Source organism: Neofelis nebulosa, chromosome 5, assembly GCF_028018385.1.
Source record: "Neofelis nebulosa isolate mNeoNeb1 chromosome 5, mNeoNeb1.pri, whole genome shotgun sequence".
In the NCBI taxonomy this organism is placed as follows: Eukaryota; Metazoa; Chordata; class Mammalia; order Carnivora; family Felidae; genus Neofelis; species Neofelis nebulosa.
Window position 1 is genome coordinate 75,112,691 of NC_080786.1, and position 27,234 is coordinate 75,139,924.

At 40.1% G+C, this 27,234-nt stretch overlaps 1 protein-coding gene across 3 annotated transcripts in view; it reads right to left on the reverse strand.

Annotated features, from left to right (window-relative positions):
• The window catches only part of MCF2L2 (MCF.2 cell line derived transforming sequence-like 2), a 293,647-nt gene that overhangs the window by 44,873 nt on the left and 221,540 nt on the right, over positions 1-27,234 (reverse strand). For all 3 annotated transcript variants that reach the window (XR_009262037.1, XM_058730623.1, XM_058730622.1), the window contains 7 exons: positions 25,619-25,711; positions 24,518-24,610; positions 20,842-20,913; positions 17,435-17,560; positions 9,767-9,982; positions 8,781-8,873; positions 8,528-8,606 (listed from right to left, as the gene is read on the reverse strand). Coding sequence is in view for 2 of the 3 variants with exons in the window: in XM_058730623.1 (XP_058586606.1) it covers positions 8,528-8,606; positions 8,781-8,873; positions 9,767-9,982; positions 17,435-17,560; positions 20,842-20,913; positions 24,518-24,610; positions 25,619-25,711 (772 nt within the window). In the remaining variant the exon portion in view is untranslated. The remainder of the gene's footprint in view (positions 1-8,527; positions 8,607-8,780; positions 8,874-9,766; positions 9,983-17,434; positions 17,561-20,841; positions 20,914-24,517; positions 24,611-25,618; positions 25,712-27,234) is intronic.

Genomic DNA, 27,234 nt, shown 5'->3' on the forward strand with positions numbered 1-27,234 from the left:
TCTTACACCATACACAAAAATAAACTCAAAATGGATGAAAAACCTAAACATAAGACAGGAGCCATCAAAATCCTCGAAGAGAAAGCAGGCAAGAACCTCTTTCACCTCGGCTGCAGCAACTTCTTACTCAACATGTCTTTGGAGGCGAAGGAAACAAAACCAAAAATTAACTATTGGGACCTCATCAAGATAAAAAGCCAAGAATACTCTATCCAGCAAGGCTATCATTCAGAATAGAAGGAAAGATAAAGAGTTTCCCAGACAAACAAAAACTAAAGGAGCTCATGACCACTAAACCAGCCCTGCAAGAAATATTAAAGGAGACTCTGTGAGTGGAAAAGAGATACTAAAAGTGACAATACAAAGGCAAGAAATACAAAAGCAGTAAAAATGAATATTTCTGTAAAAATCAGTCAAGGAACTCACACACAAAAAAGGATATAAAATATAATAACATATACCTAAAACATGGTGAGGGTAATGGGTTCAAATTTGAAAGACTATCAACTTAATATAGACTTAAAATATCAACTTAAAGTAGACTGCTATTTGCAGAAGAGGTTATATAAACCTAATGGCAACCATATATCAAAAACCACTAAGAAACATGCAAAAAATAAAGAGAAATAAATCCCAATATATCACTAAAGAAAATCAGCAAAACACGAAAGAGAGACGAGAAAGGTCAGAGAAAATCTCCAGAAACAACCACAAAACAAGAAATAAAATGGCAATAAATACATATCTATCAATAATTACTATGAATGTAAATGGATAAATGCCCTTATCAAAGACATAGGGTGTCTGAATGGATAAAGAAAAAAACCAAGACCCATCTAAATGCTGCCTCCAAGAGACTCACTTTGGACCTAATGACACCTGTAGGTTAAAATTGAGTGGTTGGAGGGGCGCCTGGGTGGCTCAGTTGGTTAAGCATCCGACTTCGCCTCAGCTCATGATCTCACAGTTCGTGGGTTCAAGCCCTGCATCAGGCTTTGTGCTGACAGCTTGGAGCCCAGAGCCTGCTTCAGATTCTGTGTCTCCCTCTCTCTCTCTGCCCCTCCCCTACTCATGCTCTGTCTCTCTCTCAAAAATAATAAACATTAAAAAAATTTTTTAAAAAGGGGCACCTGGGTGGCTCAGTCAGTTAAATACCCAACTTTGGCTCAGGTCATGATCTCACAGTCTGTGAGTTCGAGCCCCGCATTGGGCTCTGTGCTGACAGCTCAGAGCCTGGAGCCTGCTTTGGATTCTGTGTCTCCCACTCTTTTGGCCCCTCCCCTACTCATCTTCTGTCTCTCTCTTTCAAAGGTGAATAAATGTTAAAAAAAAAAAAAAAGTGCGTGTTGGGAAAGATATTTTTAATGCAAATGGATGTCAAAAGAAAGCCAGAATAGCAACACTTACAGTGGACAAACTAGACTTTAAAACAAAGACTGTAACAAGAGACAAAGAAGGGCACTATATAATAATAAAGGGGACAATCCAACAAGAAGATAAAACAATTGTAAATGTTTATGCATCCAACATGGAAGCATGCAAATATATAAAATAATAACAAACATAAAGGAAATAATTGATAATAATACAATAATAGTAGGGGACTTTAACACTCCACTTACATCAATGGACAGATCATCTAAACAAAAATCAATAAGGAAACAATGGCTTTGAATGACACACTGGACTAGGTGGACTTAACAAATATATTCAGCACATTCCATCCTAAAACAGCAGAATATACACTCTTTCCAAGTGCACATGGAACATTCTCCAGAACAGATCACATGTGAGGTCACAAACAGGACTCAACAAATAACAAAAAGACTGAAGTCATACCATGCACCTTTTCTGACCACAACACTGTGAAACTAGAAGTCAACTACAAGGAAAAGTCTGGAAAGACCACAAATAATACATGGAGGTTAAACAACATTGTTACTAAACAATGAATAGATAAACCATGAAATCAAAGAAGAAATAAAAAAATACATGGAGACAAATGAAAATGAAAACACAACCTTTGGGATGCAGCAAAAGTGGTCCTAGGAGAGAAATATATAACAATACAGGCCTACCTCAAGAAGCAAGAAAAATCTCAAATAAACACCTAACCTTATACCTCAAGGAACTAGAAAGGGAAATACAAATGAAACCTAAAGCCAGCAGAAAGAAGGAAATAAAAAAGATTAGAACAGAAATAAATGATATAGAATCTAAAAAAATAAAATAATGGAACAGATCAATGAAACCAGAAGCTGGTTATTTGAAAAAAATAATAAAATTGATAAACCTCTAGCCAGACATATCAAAAAGAAAAATATTTATGCATTCATGCATAAATATTTATGCATTTACCTGTTAATGGATAAAGAAATTGGGGTATATCCAAACAATGGAATACTACACAGCACTTAAAGGAATACACTACTGTTACACAAAAACACAAAAATTATGCTAAGTGAGAGAAACCAGACCAAAAAAAGTACATGCTGTATGATTCTCTTTCTGAAACGATAGAAAATTCAAACCAATCTTTAGTTATAAAAAGATCAGTGACCACCTGGAAAGCAGTGGGGGATGAGGGAAGAACAGGAGAAAGGTAATAAAAAGGGGTATGATCTTGTAGGGGTGATAGATGTGTTCATTATCTTGACTGTGGTGATGCTTTCACAGGTGTGTACATGTGTCAAAACTTATCAGATTGTATATTTTAAATATGTGCAGTTTATTTTGTAAATTATACCTCAATAAAGGCATTTAACAAATAATAGTTTAAGGCCTTGTCCAGAAACTTTAATAAGCTGAAATGCATATTCCAAGTCATTAACCACAGCTATCCTAATTCCACAGTTCTAGGATAGGACCCAGATACCTGCATTTGTAACAAGCTCTTCAAGTAATTCTAAGGCAGGCTATCCCTAAACCATCCTTTGTGAAACTATGGTAAGGATTTCTAGTACAATCTTGTGACTAGAATGTTGCTTCTGGGGAAAACAGGTAACTTGTTCTACTGGGGTTATTACATCTTCCTGTTTTATGTCTCCAGAGCTCTCATATTCAATTACCTTAACATATATTTAGTATAGTATTAATAGTTCAAAAGCAAAAGTAGTTTTTCCCCATATTAACTTTATATAAATTAAAACAAACTACATAATGTAGTATTATTTCTTGGCAAAGGCCAGAAATTTAAATAAGAAACTTACATCACTTGGTTGTTGTGACAGAAAACTGATGTGGTGGTTTTCCAATCACCCTTCTTAGATTATCTTTTTCTACATCTTGTGATGCATACTCACCCTTGCATCTTCCTATCCACCTAATGGTCAGAGAAGACACGAAAGAATGTGAAATGGTCGCATTCCTGCTAAGTCTCTAAGGACAAAGTTTATCTTTTCATAGTCACATAACTTTCCTTACCAAACACAACAACCATTATCAGTATAAATTATAGGAGAGAGATTTTCCACATGAGACTAGTATTTCTTAGCCTTCACATTACCTGAAGGAAATATCTGAACTCAATTGATCAAGCTTATTGTGAATTTTTCCTATCAAATATCCCTGCTGTTATGAGGATCAATTGAAAAAACAAATGTGAAAGAGCAAAGCCTACTCAAAGATGAGTTTTAATTATTAAAAGGCATTCAGCAAGTGATACCTGTGAAAATAGTTCAGGAGAAAAAATAAAAACCCTAAAAAATGGTCTCCTCCATGAAAACATGGAAAAAACTGGCCAAAACAGAAACAATACTTTCAGAACACTAGAAATTAAGCAAAGGCTTACAGCAATCAGGGGAATATTTATTCAAGAAAAATGGCAGTATCTTAGTATGTATGAACAGTGAGCTTTGTGGTATTTTAGCTGCCCTATTCCCAACCAACCTCTCCTTCTTGATGGTAGCTTTGGAAACCAACAGCCTGCAGTCATGGTGAAAATTAACCTGGCAGCCATAGGAGGAGGCAGAACGAGGTTGGAGTTCAATCAAAGTTTCATTTCCAGAGAACTGTCATTATCCGACTTGCTTGGGAGTTCTTTGGAACACCCTACTTACAAGGCTGTCTTTCTTAGACCAATTCAGAGCTTGCACAGTGTGAAAAACCTTTTCCCCGGGGATATTTGTAGAAAATTACTAGAGGCAATTGTTTAACTTGTTGGCTGCCCGAGGCACTGGATAACAGCTGGGACAAAAATAGGCTAATCAAAAGTTTAAAAGGTAAAACTTGGGAATGAGATGTCCATAGTGGCTTTCAAAAGCTCCCAATATTCCTTAGAATCTAGAAGACCATGTGTACATGCCCAAGTCTGTATGTATGTTCATGAAAAATCTGAGAAGGTCTTATGCTCTCATCTCTGGTTGATCTTGGGGCTCTGTACAAATAGGAAGTGAAAGCTAAGGTGGAACTGTCACCTGCTTGTCTATGTGTTGAAGGTGTACCCCATTATCCACACAGAACTCCTGGCAAGGACTGGAAAAATCACTAAACAAACAATAACAAAACAACAAATGATACCAACAAAAAACACTGGAGATAGAGATTACTTTGGTTTCCAAAATTGCCATATTATATTATTTTAAACATCCAGTTTTCAGCAGAAAAATTGTAAGCCATGTAAAGAAGCAAGAAAGCATGGCCCATATGTAGAAAAAAGAAAAAAAGCAATCAAGAGAAACTGTCCCTGAGGAAGCCAAGATATTAGACTTCCTAGACCAAGACTTTAAATCAACTATTTATAAAATGTTCAAAGAATTAAAGGAAACCAAAAAAAAAAAAAAAGAACTAAAGGAAAGTATGAGAACAAACACTCATCAAATTGAGAAAATAGAGAGAAATTATATTTAAAAGGGGCCAGTAGAAATTCTGGGTTGAAAAGTATAATAACCAAAAAGAAAAATTCAGTAGAGTGGCTCAATAGCAAATTTGAGCAGGCAGAAGAGTGAGAGAACTTAGATATAGATCAATTGAAACTATCCAGTTTGAGGAAGAAAAAGAAAAAGAATGAAAAAGAATTTATTTATTTTATTATTTTATTTTATTTTTGTAATAGTTTTTTAATTAAAAAATTTTTAATGTTTATCATTTTTGAGAGAGAGAGAGAGAGAGAGAGACAGAGCATGAGTGGGGGAGGGGCACAGAGAGAGGGAGAAACAGAATCTGAAGTAGGCTTCAGGCTCTGAGCTGTCAGCACAGAGCCCAGGGTGGGGCTCAAACTCATGAACCGCGAGATCATGACCTGAGCTGAAATCTGACACTGAACCATCTGAGCCACCCAGGTGCCCCAAGAATGAAAAAGAATTTATAGAGCCACTAAAAATCTGTAGGACACCATCAAGCACACCAATATAGACAGAATGGGAGTCCCAGAAGAAGACAAAAACAAAGAGGCTGAAAGAATACTTAAAGAAATAATGGCTGAAGACTTCCCAAATTTGATGAAAAAACTAATCTACACATCCAATTATCTACAAACTCCAAGAAATATAAATTCAAAGAGATACACCTAGATATATCAAACTGTCAAAAGAGAAAGAATCTGAAAGTAGTAAGAGAAAAGCCGCTTGTCATATGCAAGAGATTTTCAAATAAGATTAATAGTTGATTTCTTATCAGAAACTATGGAGGCCACAAAACAATGGCACGACATATTCAAAGTGCTTAAAGAAAAAGACTGTCAACCAAAAATTCTGCATCGATGGTCAATTGATTTTCAACAAGGGTGTTGTCTTAGTTTAAGCTGCTATAACAAAGTACCATAGACTGGGTGGCTTATAAACAACAGAAATTTATTTCTTACAGTTCTAGAGGTTTGGAAATCTTAGATCACATGGTTGTGTTCTGGTGAGGGTTCTCTTCTAGGCTGAGGTTGCTGACTTCTCATTATATCCTCACATAGCAGAGAGCAGAGATAGGAAGAAAATTCTCTCATGGCATTTATGATGGCATTAATCCTATTCATGTCAGCTCCACTCTTATAACCTCATCTACTCCTAATTACCTCCCAAAGTCTTCACTTCCTAATACCATTGGGTAAAGTTCCAACATATGAATTTGGGGGGAATACAAACGTTGTTAAGTCACTTGAATCCATAAAAAGTGCCCAGACCATTCGTGAAGAACAGAACAGTCTTTTTAACAAATGGTGCAGGGACAATAGGATATACACATGTGGAAGAATAAGCTTAGATCCCTAATTCAAGGATTAACTCACAGTGGATCAAGGAGTTAAAAACAAATTTTTAGAAGAAAGCACAGGTATAAATCTTGGATTATGCAATGATTTCTTTCTTTTTTTTTTTAATGTTTATTATTTATTTTGAGAGATAGAGGGCTGGATAGAGAGAGAGGGAGAGACAGAATCCCAAGCAGGCTCTGCACTGACAATGCGGGGCTCGATCACACAAACCATGAGATCATGACCAGAGCTGAAATCAGGAGTTGGATGCTTAACCAACAAAGCTACTCAGGCGCCATTAGGCAATGATTTTTTAGATATGACGCCAAAACACAAACAACCAAAGAAAAAAAAGATAAATTAGACTTCAACAAAGAAGTCATCAAGAAAGCGAAAGACAAGCCACAGGATGTGAAAAAATATTTGTAAATCATATTATCTGATAAAAGTCTAGTACCCAGAATATAGAGGTTTTATATATAGGCGTTGTATAGACATTTCTTCACAGAAAATATACAAATGGCCAATAAGTTGGGGCGCCTGGGTGGCTTAGTTGGTTGGCTCAGGTCATGATCTCACGGTTTGTGGGTTCGAGCCCCACGTCGGGCTCTGCGCTGACAGCTCAGAGCGTGGTGCCTGCTTCGGATTCTGTGCCTCCCTCCCTCTCTGCCCCTCCCCTGCTCATGCTCTGTCTCTCTCTGTCTCAAAAATAAACAAACATTAAAAAAAAATTTAACATTTATTTATTTTTGAGAGAGACAGAGCATGAGCAGAGAAGGGACTATCAGCACAGAGCCCGACGCAGGGCTCAAACTCACAGACCGTGAGATCATGACCTGAGCTGAAGTCGGACACCTAACCGACTGAGCCACCCAGTTGCCCCTAAAAAAAATTTTTTTAAATGGTCAATAGGCACATGAAAAGATGCTCAATATTACTAGCATTGGGGAAGTGCAAATCAAAACCACAATGAGCTACCATTTCATATTTATTGAGATGGCTATAATAATAATAGTAATAATAAAAAGACAATAACAAGTGTTGGTGAGGGAAGGGAGAAGATGGAACCCTCATACATTGCTGGTGCAAACAAGAAATGGTAGTAGTGCTTTGGAAAACAATTTGGAAATTCCTCAGAAAGTTAGCATAGAGTTAGTGTTACCATATGGCCCAGAAATTATTTATATATATATATATATAAATATATATATATACTTATATATATTTATATATATTATACATGTATAATATATATATGTATTTTTTCCCAGAGGTTCACACAAAAACTTATACACAAGTTTCCATAGCAGCATTATTCATACTATCCAAAAAATGGAAACAACCAAAATATCCATCAGCTTATGAATGGATAAACAGATATGTTATATCCATACAATGTACTATATCTCAGCTATGGAAAGGAATAAAGTACTGAGACATGCTACAATATGGATGAACACTGGAAAAATTTTGCTGGGTGAAAGAAACTAAACAGAACATGCCACATGTTATATGATTCTGTTTCTGTAAAATGTCCAGAAGAAGAAAATCCATAGAGATAGAAAGCAGATTCACAGTTGCCAGGGTCAGATGGGAGGAGGAAGATGGGGAATGATTGCCAATGGGCACAGGGTTTTATTGTTGGGGAGGGTGATGAAAATGTTCTGGTGACGGTTGCACAACCTTGTGAAGAGATCAAAACCCATTGAACTACACACTTGAATAAGAGTGCATTTTATGGTATGCTAATTATATCTCAGCTTTAAAAAAAAAAAAAGGCAGTACAGCTTCTGAAAGTAGTACTGGCCATTTAAATCCCCATAACATAGGGGTATCTGGGTGGCTCAGTCGGTTGGACGTCCAACTTAGGCTCAGGTCATGATCTCGCAGTCTGTGAGTTCGAGCCCCGCGTCGGGCTCTGTGCTGACAGCTCAGAGCCTGGAGCCTGTTTCGGATTGTGTCTCCCTCTCTCTCTGACCTTCCCCCGTTCATGCTCTGTCTCTCTCTGTCTCAAAATGAATAAATGTTAAAAAAAAAATTTAAAAAAAATCCCCATAACATAATCTTGGGTGGGTTTGGGATTTGGGGTTGAGAAAGTTGACCTCGACAATTTGGTATGTAGGGGGAACACAGTTGAAAGGGACACATCCACACACAACCACACACACACACACATACAAACCCCACACAACTTAAAGCAAGCATAGGTGCTTCCAGGTGCCATGAAAATGTGGCCACAGTTATTTTCCTGGCAAACCATTTTCTTTAACAATATCCCCAGTGTGCACACCCACCACAAAATTAGAATCGGTATAACTCTGCAGACTAAAGTCAGCAGGGTAACCTTACCTTTAATATTGTTTTGCTGTTCCATTAGTAATTTACTTATTTCTGAAAACCAACAATCTCTGATTTCCTTTGAAGTTGCCTGCAATTGCAGATAAGAAGACACTCTGAGTATCAGATCACATGGAACATTAATTGGACAGGGTTTTTATTTTCTGGATGACCTTAAGAATAATGAGATAGAAACCACTTGCCAAGTCATGGAACACAATAAGGAAAGAGTAGAAGACACCTGTGAGGAAGGCATGAGCTTTACCTGCAGGATGTATTTCTCAAGTCCATTTCGGTTGGCAACTTCAAACTTTCTGTTGCTCCCCCTTCCAAGCTGGCGAACTGAAAGTGTCTTCAGCTATTGTAAAGAAAGAAGAAAAACTGCTGTACCACCGTTGTCTGATTTTTAAACTGTCCCCGTCAGCCACTCTAGTTCTTTCTACCCTTGGTAGTTCTCTTCTATCTTCCTTTAACATGTTTTGTTGTTGTCTGTTAATGGCCCCAAGGAGCATAAAGCACACAGTGTCATCTCTCTTCTCTGTTTCAGGGGGCAACACAGACTGTATCTTTTCATGGAGTCCTCAACCTTTAAGCAAAGAGATCATCTCTCCTTTAACACCTAAGTATTTCACAAATCTGTATATAATAGTAACTGAATTAGTCTCCACTAAGAAACATAAATAACAAAAGCTACTATGAACAATTAGCAACTTCAATCACAAAAGCACAAATGTGTGTGTGTTGCACACATGCATGTGTGTGTGTCGGGGGAGGGGGGTCTCCTCACCAGCTATGAAATATTTCCTACACAGGCGAGAGATGATGCTTGGTGTAGACGTGGGTTACTACACCTCCAGAGCCAGGATATTGTCAACGCTTGTATGCAAAGATGTGTGGTTGAGAAGGGTAAGTCAAAGATGAAATCCAGCCCATGTTCTAGTCACCAAGTCTTTCACCCCTCTGCCTGGAGGGTACTTTCCCAATTAATTTGTCCAGACAGGCTGCCATATGGTCCCTTTTCTCTACCTAGCACTCTTTTCTCAATGCCAGCCCTGACCCTGTTCAGTGACTGATTACCAGCTTGACTTTGGAGTTAGAAAGATCTGGATGTGGAGTCTAGTTCTGTTGTGTGGCATTTGGCAAGTTAACCTCTCCTCTCTAGGCTTTAGTTTCCTGATCTGTAAAACAAGGATATTGATATTTCTCTCCATAGGGTCGTGCTGATTCCCAAATGCAACAGGATCCCTTTACCTTCATGGATTTCTTAAAGCTGTAATGAGGAGATAGGCCCTGGTCACTGGGCTCCATTCGTATCTTACAGAACACGATTCCTCTTTCAAAAAGATAGATTTGCCTCTGGCTGGGCTTAAATCGAATAAAATCCTTCATTTTATAACGATCCTTGTGAACTGTCCAGACACTGAAAGAACCATGCATCAACAGCTTGCCCAGTTTCCTGATGTCATCCTTTGGGAAACACAGACATACATAAAAATAAGCTGTTATATTTCTTGACAGGGAAAGAGCCCATAAGGGTCTATTTCCAAATTATAAAGCATGCTTATTTGAAGTTGACAATTTTGAAAGTGCCAATCAGGCTCATCTGTCACTAAATCAAAACTACAATTTTGTGAGCTTCACTGAGCATGGCACCTTTCAGTTATGTAGGGAAATAGTTCAGCTGTGCAAGGTAAGAAACATAAAGCATGTTAGAAATACTTGAAGTAAAGATACTGGTACTCTGATATTTTTGTCTTTAGAGTTATTTCAGCTAGCAGAATTCTGTTTCCTCTTCTTTGTTTTTGATACATGACAGTCTACTTTAAAAGGGCAAGAAATTCACATTTAGGTATGTTCAGGAGTGACAGAATTTTTTCTGCATTATGGACCTATTCCATAATAATCCATGCATTTCATCTGTATCCTAACATCTGCTTCGGGTATGAGAAGCTGAGAACGTGAGATTTGTTCTGAAGGAAAAAAGCTTAATATCCCCTAATCTTCATAACATTGTAATGGAAATAGTAATTACATTCAACTTTGTGTTTTTCAGAGTGAGCGGATGGGGCAAAGATAACCCCAAATGACAAAATGTTTTAGAAAGTCTATTTGGCTTCAGGGACCATTTTACGATGCTTATCCCTCCACTAGCAAACCCACCTTTCTCCTGTGTCTGGTTAAAAGTCCAAATTAGTGACTCTGCCATCTCTGACCTGTCTCTAAAGGGTAGCGGAGTGAGATGAGCTAAGAATATTGTATTTTATCTTGTATTTTTAAAAAAACTAGACCACTTGAGGTAGATAATAAAGAATTTATTTCCCTAAAGGAAAACGCCAAAAGGAGAAAATTATTTGAAAAGGACCAAGAAAGAGAATTTTCCCTGAGTTATGTCTAGCTGACATAAATCCTTACAATTCCTGAGAGTTAATACTAGAAATATGTGCATTATTTATAACTGGGCATTTTTATAATTTATTGTTTATATTGAGCAAACTGTGAATATTAAAATGATTTGCTGCACTTCTGAAATTCTAAAATAAAAACTTCAAGAAGTGAAGTTGGTGCTTACGGTGCTATTTTTCTCTTTTTGCTTTGTACAGTTTACATGTGTAAACTGTGGTGAGTGAAGGAATAAAGAGCCCCAAGCCATAAGGACTGTGCCCCTGAAAGCATGACACTCTTGCTTTGACTGCACAGGCTCAGCTTGACCAGGCTCCAAAACAGGTGGATAATGGGCTCATGAGGACCCCTGAGAAATTCTTCACTTTTTCCACATCCTTCCAGGAGCCACTGTGGCAATCGCAGTGATTGCATTCTCCTTTAAACCCATTCAGTTTCTACTATATACACATAAATAATTCAGGAAATACGTTTTCATCAAGGCCATTGGCAAAAGTAGGTGCTTAATATTTGCCACATGAACCGCTATAATCAGTAGTTTCTATTTTATTTTTTTAAGCTTACTTATTTTACTTTGGTGGGGGGCATAAGCAGGGGAGGGGCAGAGACAGAGGGAGACAGAGAATCTCATGCCAGTCCCCTCTGTTAGCACAGAGCCCAATGCGGGGCTCTAATCCGTGAACTGTGAGATCATGACCTGAGCCGAAATCAAGAGTCAGATGCTTAACCAACTGAGCCATCCAGGCATCCTGGTAGTTTCTATTTTAAAATGTATTTATATTCCATCTCATTAAAAAAAATTGATATATCTTATAAAAATATATACGATACAAGCAGACAGAAAATAACCAAGGAAATTAGGGTGAAAAAAAAGATTAAAATAAAGATGAAGAAGTTGTACATAAAACCCATAGAATAAAGCCATGTAAACCTGTTGCAGACAAGATTCTGACCTTCTAGTGGGCAGTACAGAGGGAAACACTATATGATACATTATGCCCCAAAACATACCCAAACCAGTTGTTCAGGAAACACACAGCAATTCCTATTAATGAGATATGAGAGAAATTTCTTCCATGGGTCCTGGTCCTCAATAAAGAATCACTGAGTCAAATACTGAACATGTCCTCAACACACCCCAGAATAGATAGACAAGTGGATTTTAGGTAAAGCTGTTTTCTGACAACATATTTGGTGAATGTGCAGGCATCACTTTGAAGCACAGCTGGTAAAAGCAATTCTAAAAGAAACCCGAATGATGGGGGAGTGGGGAACAAGTCCAGGCGGGTACTCTCTAATGACCTGTGGAGAGCTGGGTGAGGTTAGTTAAAGTGACTGCCAAGGCCATGAGGATACTGCCTTGTCTATAGCTTTGCTGAAGAGGCAACTTTAGGTGGCGATGTTGTCTTTATCACCTCTGCTCTTTCCACCTCATCCCTCCAGCAGCCACAGCTGTCTGCACCTTAGTAGGCAATTGACCAACAGATATAAATTCAGAGAGGGGCCAGCCAACTTGACTGCTGTCTGAACTAAGGCAGTAATCCACAGGAATTGTAGCTGTGAGATGCGTTGTAAGAGAGCAAGAGGTGTAAAATACAATTAGGTAGCAGAGCAATAAAGTGAGTCACCAGAAACTATGAGGAAGAGGACAAGACATGGACAGAGGGAATGAACCAGTCAGTGGGTGGTGAGAGGAGAAGACATCAGGTGTGTGGATGTATCTGGCACATACAGGCAGGGCACACAGGTGAAAACCTCCACTTCTCCCAAGCCAAGGCCCTAGAGCTGCTATGAGTCCTGGAATTGTCCCATTCCCACCTCTGTGAGCCCAGCTCTTTGTTCTGACTCTTCCCAAGGCTCTATGGTCACCTATTTCAGTAAGCCCATCATCACTGGAGGTCAATGGAGGGAATTGCTGGGTCTTTTGAGTCCAGCTGAAACAGAAGGGCTGCATGTCATCCAGGTATTTGCATACACTTTCTAGGGACCACACTTGTGATGGGATTGGACATCTCAATGCTCAAGGCCCATCTTGCAGCAGCCAAGGGTGTGTGCCCTATGCAGAGCTGATGAAGAGCAGGTGCACACGTATTACCACCAGCGAGGATGTATGCTGGCATGGAGGCAACCCCACCTCCCAAGGGCAAGGGCAGGGGGATCCCTCTGAGCAAGATCAAAGATGACCCTTGGTCATCTTTTCAACTATATGTATCCTTTCTTTCCAATTAGATTGAAGTTGGTTCCAGGGCCGGAGACTACATGCATAACTCCTGCAGATATATGTCCCCTTGACATATAATATTTATTCGTTTACTGGCACGAGTACCTGGGTGGACACGAAACTAAATGCTCCACACTGTGAGGAAACTAATTTGGTGATGCCCCAGTACTAGATTGAACAATGTCTCCAAAAAAACTCATGTCCACCTGGGGCCTCAGAATGTGACCTTATTTGGAAATAAGGTCTTTGCAGTTGTACTTAGCTAAAAGGAAATCCTCCTAGAATAGGGTGGGCCCTAATGCAATGACTAGTGTCCTCATGAGAAGAGAAAACAGAGACGCAGACACAGGCACACACATAGAGGTGACTCCATGAAGACAGGCAGAAACTGGAGTGATGCAGCTATAAGCCAAGGAATGCCGAGAATTGCTGGCAACTACTAGAAGCCAGCGGTGAAAGCAAGGAAGGAGGATTCTTTCCTAGAGTCTTCAGAGGGAGCAAAGGCCTGATATCACCCTGATTTTTTACTTTTAGCCTCCAGAACTGTGGAGCTTTTTTATTGCAGCTCTAGGAAATGAATATATCTGCAAACCAGGTTTTCTAGTAATGATGTAATATGTGGCCATCACTTTGGTGTGTTGAATCTTTTTAAGTTTTTTTAATGTTTATTTTTGAGAGAGATAGAAAGAGAGACAAAGCATGAGTGGGAGCGGGGCAGAGAGAGAGACACACACAGAATCCGAAGCAGGCTCCAGGCTCTGCACTGTCAGCACAGAGCCCGATGCAGGACTCAAACTCACGAGCAGTGAGATCATGACCCGAGCTGAAGTTGGACGCTTAACCAACTGAGCCACCCAGGCACCCCTGGTGTGTTGCATCTAATAGATATCAACTCAGAGATACAACACAGGGGCTATCCCAAAACAAATAATGACGTGAAAAGTCAGATGGCCTCCTCCATGTGGGAAATGATGGCAATATAAACTAGTAACTATTACCATTTTTCATGTGTGGAATTTTGTAGGTAAGAACTCTGATAGAAGAATTTCAAATGTGACTATATCAGCGAAATGAAAAATCTGGCTGGGAGAGTGTCTACTGAACATGGCCTCAAGAAAGAGACCACTTTCGGATGCCCAGGTTTCCATCCCTGGCAGTGACAGCAATGTGACAAGGATATATACTTCTTGCACAAAGACATAGGAAACATCTGGATAAATGCATCAGCACAAAGTCAGTCCAGAAACAAAAAGAAGAAGCCATAGGACAGAAAAGCCCCTTAATACAATCACCAGAAGCAAAGGGGTTCCTTCCTTTCCGGTCTGATCAAGTACCCAAGGAAGTCAGCTGTAGGGCCCTTTCTTCAGCATCTACCAGCTGCCAGGCACAGTGCTAGCTGCTTTTATTATGATTTAATCCTCATTAACTCCTTACAACCAACTGCCCTTAGACACAGGTGTCTTGAGCGTGGGAAGAAGCACAACGCAATTTCACTGAGTTGTTAAGATTATTTACTCAGTCTTATCTCTGCAGCCAACACTACGGTAAGTAAAGTAGGAACTGAAATAAAATACCTGGCCTTAGCCCACAAAACTTGCAATAAAAATATATCCTTTATTGAATGGCATAATTTGTTCCAGAAAATAACCTTTACTACTCAACTTTGGAACTTGTTCCTGGCAAGTTAGGATTTAAAAGGACTCTATACAAATCTATTTTATGCGTTGGATTGAATAGAGGGGACACTTTTTTTTTTTTTTTTTTTTTTTTTTTTGCCAATGGAGGGAATAAATGACATCTCGGTGTTCCACAAAATAAACTTTCTTAAAACAAAATTTTTTTTTTTTTAGTTTCTGTGATAAAATTAAACCAAGAACTAACTGAGTGTACAACAGGAATAACATTGTAAATATCAGGAGGGAATATTTTCAGTTGTTTTAATTATGCATTCACCCACTGAAGTTCAGTGTCCTTCCTTTTCAGAACCACGTTAATATTGGATACCAAGTAGTGAAACTAACAGGTTAAGTTCTGGGTTTGTCCACACACTCAGCACATGATTGTAAACACCCTGTGCTAAGGTTCTACAAAGCAGAGTCAAAGAATCTCAGAGTCCTAAGATCTGAGTTAGGAGTAGCTGAGTTGCTAGTAAACGCTAAACAAAATCAGATGAAGAAAGTGTTGAGAGAATGGCACCGTGGACGGGGAAGGAAGATGTCCAAGAAGTAGTCCAGGCTGATGCACAACGTAATCTTGGGTGAGCTAACTCTTCTTTCTGTGGATCTATTCCTGAATCAGAAACTGAAAATTTCACAGCCTGCTCTTCTATAATTCAATAGGATTAGATAAAACTGTCAGGGTAAAGTAGCTAATGGACTAGATGTAAAGCAAGTTAAAATCTTAGTGAAAAAACCAAGAGTTTACGTCAAAGGCACAATTCCGAGGACATACGGGAGAAAGAAGTTCTTTGCATTTGATGCAAAACTGCCTAAAATTCTATAAGCTGCTTCATCTCATTTGCATGCAAGCTTCCTTAAGTGAAATTAGAATTCTACTTACTCACATTTTGGTAATTATTTTCTCATAACTTCCTCCTCCTATGTTACCCACACTTAGAATAAAACTGGGAGTTTCCTGCCCTGTGTATGATTTCCAAGACATTCATTTGACTCAGGGAGATGGATACTAACAGGATTAGCTGACATGTGTTCAAAGATAAAAAGAACAGGAAGATGTCCCAAAATGATTAAACAAATTGCTTCCTTGAGTTTCCTTAAATGAAGAAGGAAAAAAATTTTACCAAGAAAATCATCCCCTCTCTCACATACACTGTGCTTCATGAATACCCTTCTGAATCATGCATCAGAAGTAAGCAGAGAGCACTCTTGAGTCCCAGGGTACAGTAACAGCATTCACTGCCTGATCACTGTGGACCCAGTGGGGCTGCTTCTGAGATGCTGGTCAGAGAAATACCAGGAGGGAGGGAAATAAAAAGACCACATTGGCCCCTAATTAATTTGCAAGGTTTGACTTATGATCAGGAAAGAAAAGAAAGGTCATTTCATTTGCCTAGACTTCAATGAACAGTATGTTAAAATGGGATAAAAATAAGAAGGAAAAGTATCTGTCTGAAATGTAATTCTGAGAATGCTTGATCCTTGCGTGGTAGACAGAATAATAGCCTCCCAAAGAGGGCCACGTCCTAATCCCTGGAATCTGAGAATATGTCAAGTTACGTGACAAATGGGAATTAAGGTTGCTAATGGAATTAGGGCTGTTCATCAGCTGATTTCGAGATGGGGAGATACCAGGGATTAATGGGTGGGTCCAATGTAACCACAAGAGTCCTTGAAAGTCGAAGAGAAGGTCCAAGAATGATGTGATTTGAGAAGAACTTTGAAATGGAGAGAGAAACCATGAGCCAGGGGATGTGTGTGGCCTTAATGAGCTGGACAAGGCAAGGAAACAGATTCTCTCCCACAGCCTCCCAAAAGGAAAGTAGACACCTTGATTTTAGCCTGGTGAGACTGTGTTGTACTTCTGACCCGTGGAACTATAATATAATAAATTTGTGCTGCTCTAAGCCACCAAGGTGGTGGTAAGTTTTTATGGCAGTGATAGAAAACTAATCCACCTAAGTCAAGATCTAGAGCACCTCCAGGAAAACCAGTGATGGGCCAGTCCTAAGGAGCCCATACAGTTACAGAAGATAGCTTGCCTGGAATTCCTGGAATTGACCTACTCAGGAGTTTACCCTAATGCCCGGGTTGAGAGAGTTCAACTCCTTAGCATTGCTTCTTTTGGTATTTTCCTTCAATCATTTGGATTAAGGGATGTACGATATATGCTTGTCAGACCTCTTCTGAGATCTGCGATGTAAAAATGGAGTTAGACTTTCACTTAGGACCTATTTTCAAAGGACTTTGTACCAAGAAAATCTGAGTCAAGAAGGAAAAAAATTTAATCTTTTAATAGTGCCATGAGTCAGAATAAATTACTCCTTCATCACTTTGCCCCGCCCATATATGTTCTGGTCCTTGAGTTCCTGGCTTTTCCAGAGTGTGGGTCAGTCTCAATATTCAAGACCCCAGGAAATACAACACAAGATTCCTGAAAATGCTAAGCTGTTGCCTCGATTCCTACAGCACAGATTTGCAGAACAATTTAGGTTACTTTCCTCAGAGTCCAATTCCTTTACCACAGGTCATCTCTCTAACTTTGCCATAAGCTATCTCCTATGTTTGTAATATTGTGCCTGCCATTTGCTGAGATGTTCCAACACTTGCTATGGCACATACCGGACATCCAGTGACTGCTGCCAGGTCCACGGCCAACTCACAGGACTTGATCAAATCCTCCATCATGGCCAAAGCTTGCTGTAGTTCAGCTAAGAATGATGAATCCTTGGTCCTCTTTGGCCCATTCTGTGGAAACCAAATGCCTTGTTGGAAATCAAAAGGTAAACCATCTACCAAGTGAACAAGGGAAACAGGACAGAGATAAGGAGAGACCAATCCAGCCAGCACAGAGACTGAGAAGGCAAATACATGGATCTCTTTCCCTGCTCCCAAAGAATGGTGGTTAAAGATACTTGCTGGTTTATATACATGATAAACACACAAGCAAAATAATCAACTGCACCTTCTGTACATTGAACTAATGAAGAATGACGTTCACAAAATCATGGATATTATATTCCTGCTATATAAGAAACATACTGACCTTTTATTTTAAAAAGTTTATTTATTTATTTTGAGAAAGAGAGAGAAATAGAGAGGCAGAGAGAGAGGGAGGAATAATCCCACACAGGCTCTGTGCTGAAACAGGGCAGAATCTCATGAACCTCGAGATCATGACCTGAACCGAAATCAAGAGCCAGACACTGAACAGACAGAGCCACCCAGGTGCCCCCATGCTGACCTTTTTTAGAGCATGAAAAACCCAGACCCTTTATCTAAGCTGCTTTCCCTGTTTACATCCCACCAGGGGCTTATTGAAAAGTACAATCTCAGTATCATATTCCTGTGGGTAAATTTATGCTTAAAACCATCCCAGAGGAGGATATTTGTAAACTCCCATAGAGGCAGAGAATGAGCTGCCTGCCATGTGGAGGCTTACTAATGAGTATCATGTAAATGCCCTAACTGTTGGATTTGCCACATTGAATCCCCCCTCCAGCTCTACCCTTTCTCCCTCTTCTCCTTCCCCAGTCTTTCCCACATTCTATCACCATGAAAGACATGAAAGAGGTAAGCCAACATGGTCTGCACCTCCCAAACACAAAGTCTCAGCATTAAGTGGAAACATTGTAACTGCTAATTCAAGAGACCAATGTTCCAATTATTACTACTGTGACACTTAGGACATAATAGAGATGACTGTTTCTGTGTGAAAATCTTTTGCTTACAGTTTCAGTATTTTATTCCCCTGCTACCTACATAGCATATTTATCTGTTATCTGGTAAATACCAACAAAGAGATTTTGGTTTCTTCCTTTTTGTTTTTAAACACATCAATTTCTGGGGCGCCTGGGTGGCTCAGTAGGTTAAGCGTCCGACTTCGGCTCAGGTCATGATCTCACAGTCCATGAGTTCAAGCCCCGCACCCGGCTCTGTGCTGACAGCTCAGAGCCTGGAGCTGCTTCGGATTCTGTGTCTCCTTCTCTCTCAGCCCCTCCCCTGCTCATGCTCTGTCTCTTTCTGTCTCAAAAATAAATAAAAACATTAAAAAATTTTTTTTAAAAACATCAATTTCTCCTTTTTTTTTTTTTTTTTAAAGTTTACTTATTTATTTTGAGAGAGAGAGAGTGAGCATGGGAAGGGCAGAGGGAGAGAGAGAGAGGGAATCCCAAGCAGGCTCTGCACAGAACCTGACATGCAGGCTGAATCCCACCACCAGAGATCATGCCCTGGGCCCAAATCAAGAGTCAGACGCTTCACCAACGGAGCCATCCAGGCACCCCTAACACATCAATTTCTACAACAAAGGACAGACAGCTCTTTGCTGCCCCCCTCCCCCATATAGCCCCACCTCTTTTTGTCCTCTACAGCAAGATGTAAGCAAAGGTTTGTGTATTTTCCTAATCTCTGCCTAAGCACTGGGGATCAGTTTCTTTGGATCAGGGATTTGAGTGACAAGACCAATCAATGACTTGAGACAAAGTCATGATCTCGCTGTGTATGAGTTTGAGCAGTTCGTGAGTTGGAGCCCCCCACCTTGTGCTCTCTGCTGTCAGCACAGAGCCTGCTTTGAATTCTTTGTCTCCCTCTCTATTTGCCCCTCCCCTGCGATTTCTCTTTCAAAAAAAAAAATATATATATATGTATATATAGTCATGACCCCACGGCTTGTGGGTTCCAGCCCCACATGGAGCTCTGTGCTGACAGCTCAGAGCCTGGAAGCCTGCTTCAGATTCTGTGTTTCCCTCTCTCTCTGCCCCTCCCCCCCACCCCTGCTCTGTCTCTCTGTCTCTGAAAATGAATAAACCTTTAATATATATATATATATATATATATATATATATATATATATATATATATAAACATCAGGAAAAAAACCCTCAACTTCCTTTTCATGACTCAACTGCTCCTATTCCCTCTCCTTCCCACTAACCTTCCTCCCACAAACACAGCAGGTAGTTACTTTTACATTGCATAATATAGGGCTCAGAAATATCCTTACAAATATTATTAAACTAACTCAGGCTAGCTCCCCTTGCTCCAGGCTATAAAATTATTATCTGTATCTTGAGCTTCTCTTAATTTGAAGGGGTCCCTACCATATATTCTGAGCAGGGAGGGCATACAAATGACTGCTCCTCGTGTTTTTCTTGTTAAAACCAGAATATTTTATAGGAAATTTAAAAGAAACCCCACTGGTAAGTCACAAATTTCCTGTGAAATGTGGTATGTGGTATGGCTCCCATCTCTTCTTCTTCTTTTTTAATGTTTTATTTATTTTTGAGAGAGAGAGAGTATGAGCTGGGCAGGGGCAGAGAGAGAGGGAGACAGAACCCACAAAGCAGACTCCAGGCCCTGAGCTGTCAGTAGGGAGCCCGATGCGGGGCTCGAACCCGAGAACCACGAGATCATGACCTGAGCCCAAGTCGGATGCCCAACCGACTGAGCCACCCAGGCGCCCCTCATAATCCTACCATGCAGGAAAACCACAGCTGAGATTTTATCATATTTATTTCCAGTCTTTTATGTATGCATTTTACACATTCACTTAATTTCGTATTCCTGTTAAAACATTTTTTTAAGTTTATTTATTTTAAGAGAGAGAGGGAATGTGAGTGGGGGAGGGGCAGGGAGAGGGAGAGCCAGAATCCTAAGCAGGCTCCATACTGTCAGTAATGCAGAGCCCAAAATGGGGCTCAAACCCACGACCCTGACATCATGATCCGAGCTGAAATCAAGAGTTGAAGCTTGACCAACTGAGCCACCCAGGCACACCTCCTGTTAAAATATTTCTATGTGAAGGAAAGAAAATGTATTACTACTTGTCCTGTCACAAACCTCAGGTTGAAATTGCCTTTAATTGTTTTGTTTTTTCTGTGACTATAAATTATAGGATATATGCTATTTTAGAAAATATAAACAATAAAGATCATAAACAAGAAAAACAAAATTGCCATAAATCCTTCCAACCAGAGACAGATACCATTGACAGTTAGTTATATAAGCTAATATTTAATATACAGTACCTTAGCCGAACCTCCTTCCTGGTCTCCTGGGTCTATCTCCCAATCCTTAGGAGTCTCAAAGTCCAGCAGACCCTGCATTAACCCAAAAGCCTTATTGGAAATTAAAAAGCAAAATGCCAACTAAATCTACCATGTCAACAATCTCCAGCAAATGCCAAATCAACAGAGGATGTATGTAAGTTTGTGTGTCACATGTAAGGGCGAAAGAATGGCACAGAGTTCTTTCCACAACCAGAATCATACTGGAAACATTATTCTGGAGCCTATTTTTTCCCACTTAACATATCACAAACATTTTTCCATGACATTATGTTTTTGTAAACATGTTTTTTAATTGCAGCAGACTGTTGCATTCTGTAGATAAATCATAATTAATTAATCTCCCTCCTATTAAACATTTAGGTTCAATAATTTTTACTATAATAATAATCTTTGTGCATTTTTCCTAAGGATAAATTCCTAGAAGTGAAATCGTCAATGTTAAAAGTTTTGATGCGTATTTCCAAGTTCTTTACAGAAGGACTATGTTCCCACCAGTCATATATGAAAGCTTGCTTCATTAGCCCCACCATACATGGAGTATTAACATTTAATCAAAAAGTGTTGTCAATTCAATCGACAGAGAAATTCTACCTCATTGTTTTAATGTGAATTTCTCAAAGAGCAGGTGAGTTAGAACTTTCAAAAACATGTTTGCCATTAGCATTTATTCTTTTGTAAACTGCCTATGTCCTCTGTTCATTTTTTTATTATTTTCTTTTTTATTTCAACTTGGAAGTATAATTGACATATAAAACTGTTAGGTATTTAAAGTATAAAGTTAAAGTATATATGGTATATATATATATTTGGTACACATATATATCGTAAAAGGATTGCCTCCATCTTGTTAATTAACACATCCATTACCTCACATATTTATCTCTTTTTTTCTTTTTTGGCAAGAACATTTAAGTTCTACTTTTAGCAAATTGCAATTATATAATACACTGTTACCAACTACAGTTACAATGTTTTACATTAGATCCTCAAGCCTTATTCATCTCATAAGCTGTAAGTTTATACCCTTTTACCAACCTCTCCCTATTAATTCTTTTTTCTAATAGTAGTCTATTTAATTTTTGTAAAAGAAGAAAAATGAATATCGCATGACTTGCATTACACAGGAAATCAGCACAACCACCTATTCTAGAACATTCTTCCTGTAATAAGCAAAATTTACTGTAAATAAATAATGTACAATTTTCCAAATCATATATATCTTAAAATGTAGGCTAGAAAAATTCTCTACATTAAATTTGATAGTTTCCATACATAGCCTATTTGACATAAATCATGGGCTCAATAAAAGTGAATTTCTGTTGTCCCTAAATGCATCTATTTTTAATATATGCTAATATACAATATATTTTTAATCAGTTTGCCATGACTCATTAGACATTATGTACATTATGTACTCAAAACTCTGTTCTGACTGTTAATTTTCATAATATCTCAGGAAAGATATTATTTCATAGGTATCATTTCTTTTTGGTTCTTTTTTTTTAAATTATTAACTTCTATGCACTCATTACTAGACATGCTGACCATCTGTCATGTATCTATCTTGCTTATATGATATTTTACCCAACTCTTCAGGTGTCTATTTTTAATGGTATAATCTATCATTTCTTTCCCTTATTTTTGTACTAGGGAAAAACTTTCTCAGACCAGGATCCCATGATCCTTTCTAAGCCATGAGACAATCAGTCAGACATCCATGTTCTTAAAGAAGTTGATGGTAGGCCTTTCAGAATGAGCTCTGTCCCTCAGGGTGGAGAACACTGGAAAGTTCTTCCTTCCCTCACAGGCGGCCCAGTGGTCTGAACTTGTTTTTCCAGCATGCAGTGAATGGGAAAAACTGGTTTGCCTTGAGTGACCTCCTATGGTTTCACGCAGACCCCCGAGGAATATTTTCCAGTGATTCTGTCTCTTGTTCCCTCAGTGAAATGAACTAACAAAATTCTCTAATTACTTTTCACCTGGACTACCTCATTTATGCTCCCAAGAAACATACCAGGAAAGTACTAGTACTACCTTCATGTTACAGTTGAGGAACCTGAGGCAGAGAGAGGTTAAGTAATTTGCCTGAGTCCAAGCAGTCTGGAAGCGTCAGAGCTGGATCCACACCCACGATGGCTAACTCCTCAGTCTGGGTTTCTAATTACTGTGCCCTATGGTCCTCCGGCTATGGTACAGAACTTCATGATTGTCTCAGCATCACTTCTGTGGGAAAACTCGAGCACCTCGGTACCCGATGCCCCCAGACGGAGGTGGTAAGGACCCCCACTTGTCTGGCTCCTTCCTCACGGGGCTCAGTGGTAAGACTTGTCCAGCTTAGATGACAGTAAAGATGGGACGGTTACAGGAGTGTGAAGCCCTGAATGAACACTATTGAAACACACTCACAAATGCCACTCGTGGAGGGAGGCAGTGGGCATCACCCTCATTCCCACACCAGTGTGACATCTCTGGGTATAAAACAATGGCTATGTGTTCCCGGAAGCTTCCCAGGGGTCAGCACTGAGTGAGTTCTCTTCATGCATTACCCACTTGCCCCTCACACCAATCCTGTGAAGGAGGTTCCAGTATCTCACACAGGACAAAAATTAAGGCTGAAGAGGTCCAGTAATGCCACAGCTGGTGACGGCATAGCTGGTCCAGCCTCGGCTGAGGCTGCAGATGCAAACCGAAAAGGGCACCTTTTTCTGAGGGCAGAATGTTAGGCAATGAGCTTAACCTCCCTGAGCCTCAGTTTCTTCATACACCAGAGACTTTCTGGTGCATCTGATTGTGGGGATTAAATAAGAAATTTATATGGGAAGGTACCCAGTAAACAGCAGGTGCTTGTATTTTTTTAAGAGATGGTAACCACTGGGCAAGAGCTGCTCATAAAGGTTAACTCAAAACACAACATGGAGAAGTGGCTGAACCTTTCCCTCAGCTCACACATGGGGAGGCAGCCTGACAGCTCCTTCTGTCCTGTTTGGGTGTTTGGGAGTCCTCTCCTGCAGGTGTGCTGATGTCAGAGAAAGAACCACCTAGGTGTTCAGCAGAGCAAAATTCATTCTGTTATGTTGCTCTTGAGAAAGATCTCTTAATCTAGGGGTGGAGGTAGATGTTGCAAAAGGAGAAAAGACTCCGGTTTTGCCTTCTCCCATCCATTGCTTTAATGTACATAAAATTGTGACTTTGAGGAAAATCACATCTCTTTTCTGAAGCTCCTTGCCTTATCTGTAAAATGGAGCCGACAATATCTTACCTGCCGATATCTTACATGAGAATAGAGGCTCTGGCTGCCTCCCTACCCTCTCAGCTGCCAGCAGTGTGGAGGGACTCCTTTCACCCTTTGCTCCCAAGAACCTCTCCAGCCCCAAACCAGCCTCCTTAGAGATTCATGCCTTGGGCTGCGTGTCGGATTAGCCAGGCTTCCAGGTCCCTTTCAACTCTCTGATTCTTTGGTCTTACTCCTCACTGAGGTGTGCTGCTTTAGACATGGAGGACAGAAAAAGCCTGGAGGATAGACCTATCTTCACATTGGGAAGATAAAGTCATAGCTCTACATGTCTAAGGAAAAGAGCACCACAGCACGTGCATGTTTTCCCAGCACAGGAAAGCACTGTCTCATTGACTTTACCTTTAACAGCATCTGGTATTTTAGAAGCCTCTGGCTTGGTCCTCTAAGATACTTAAAAAGAGGGATATTGTGGTCCAATTGGCGCTGGCACACCTTTAAAAGCCAAACAGAAACAATGTGAAACAAAACAAACAACACCCAGAGAGAACAAAGCGGCAGCATTTGAAAACAAGAAATGAAGCGGGCTCCTGTCGAAAAGAGGTGCACCCGTGTTGACCAGCTTTGTAAAGCTATTGAGTTGTTGGATCCCTCAGGAACAGTATGTAAAATGAGAGAAAGGGGAAAGAGGATGGCTTGGCTAGTAATTGTATATGCAACTAGGGAAGCAGGACCATTTATTTCTTTTAGAAAGCAAGTCTGGTAGAACGCAGTGGGGCACTTCAAATCCTGAAAAAGATGCAGCCTGTGTTTGAGTTGGGGGTGATGTTGTCTATTCAGCTCATTTTGAGTCTGGAAGACTTGATGACTTATGTGATGACTGATGAATATCATTCCAGGGAGCCCATTTAAAATTCCCCATCCTAATTTGAGAAACCTAACAGAAGACCATGGGGGGAGGGAAGGGGAAAAAACAGTTTCAGAGAGGAGGCAAACCATAAGAGACTCTTAAATACAGAGAACAAACTGAGGATTGATGGGAGGGCCGACGGAGAGGGGAAACGGGTGATGGGCATTGAGGAGGGCCCTTGGGATGAGCACTGGGTGTTGTATGTAAGCGATGAATCACGGGAATCTACTTCTGAAATCAAAAGCACACTATATACACTGTATGTTAGCTAACCTGACAGTAAGTGATATTTATGAATGAATGAATGAATGAATGAATGAATCAATCAATCAATCAATTCCCCATCCTACAAGAGGGCTCTGGTTTGCTCACCAGGCTACAGCTGCTCCTCACAGGCCTGTCCCATAGAGACCGAAGGCAGCATCAAAACTTCCAACACAGAATTTCAAAATAGGAGAGACTTTTAATAAATATAAATTCAAATTCCAAATTCCCCTGCCTTGTTCATACTTCTGATTTCTTTAAATACTTGGCGCATGCAAACATTGCTCAGGGAAAGCAATTTGTGGGAGACTTTGTGGTCTCAACATTACCCCAAAGAAGGCGCAGTCTTGACATTCTTGCCAGATTGCCCTAGCTCGGGGCAGATTCTTATGGTATTTAAAATACATTTGAAGATCTTCTTTCTGGAAGAGGAAAAGCATTGCAACAAATTAATCAGGTGGCATTTTTCAGGAAGAGAATAGGATGATACTGTTAATTCATTCGAATATTCAACAAGCCTGAGTATTTTCATGGTGTGAGGAACTGGGGGTGTGTGATAACCTTATGTTGGGGTGACTGTGTGATGGGAGGGCAAACAGAGGGCTCTAAACAGCCACAAGTACTAAGCACGGACATGAGCAGGGTGCTGTGGGACCAACTACAGGACTCTGGTAAATCAGTTAATTCATAAATCGGGATAGGTTTTTCATCTCCATCCTTCCTCCTCTGCTCTTTACCCAGGACATCACTGTTCCCCCAGAATAGCTCTGCAGTGAGGGACAAAATTGACAGAAAAGGTGCCAGTAGCTGATGGCCCCATCTTTCTCTCTCCCTGTCTTCCTATTATGATCATCATGAGCCAAACCTAGGGGGGGGAAAAAACCCCAAGAGACAGCCAAAAGGTACAAACACCCCAAAAGGAAAACATGGCAGTTTGGACACAGCAACATAGATCTAAGTCCTTTGGGCAATTCTCAGAGGAGCAGGCTCTGCCTCAGACATCACCTTCCACCTATAGCACCAGACTCCAAGATGGGAAAAATTACACGACTATCCTAAGGCTAGAGATGAAAGATTCCAAGTGCTGTGTGGCCTATTTCTTTTTGCCTCAAAGGCCATGAGAGATGGGCACATACCTATCAACAGCCCAGATAGAAAGGTTGCCCAGATAGAAAGGAGTCAGCTTGCCAGCTCCATCCACTCCATCAGTAGGACCTGGCCCAGAGCAGCTGCACTTGTCATAAAGCCTGTGCCACTCTGGTTGGAGAAGCCCATGTGGCAGCATCCTCATGGACTTCTGTGTCCCTATGCTTCTCAGGCCAACTCTTGATGTCCCTCATGTGGACACAGGTTATTTCTTCCCTCACAGCTTTAGCTAGGTCTATTCTTCTTCTCCTTCTCCTTCTCCTTCTCTGTCTCCTTCTTCTTCTAAAGTTTATTTATATATTTTGATAGAGAGACAGAGAGTGAGTGGGGAAGGGGCAGACAGAGAGAGGGAGAGAGAGAAAGAATCCCAAGCAGGCTCTGCACTGTCAGTGCAGAGCTCGATGTGGGGCTCGAACTCACCAACTGTGAGATCATGACCTGAATGAACTGAAACCAAGAGTCAGACAGATGTTCAAATGACTGAGCCACCCAGGCACCCCAAGGTCTATTCTACTTCCAAACACACTGCTGTAGTGAATGCTTTCTGTTTCTGTAGTTCTCCTCCTCTCCTGATGGATTGTAAGTGGTCATTTCACTTCACTCCAAGAACTTCAGCAATTCTGTCCTTTGCTACTCTCTCCAGGAAAAACTACATGCGTGTGTGTATGGAAGGGAGATGACTCTTGAGGAAATGTTGTTCAGACAGGTTAAGGAACTAAAATAATAACTCCGAGCTTAACAATATGTTCATTATTTATTCACTTGAGAACTATCTACCAAGCGCCATTGATAAGCCAGG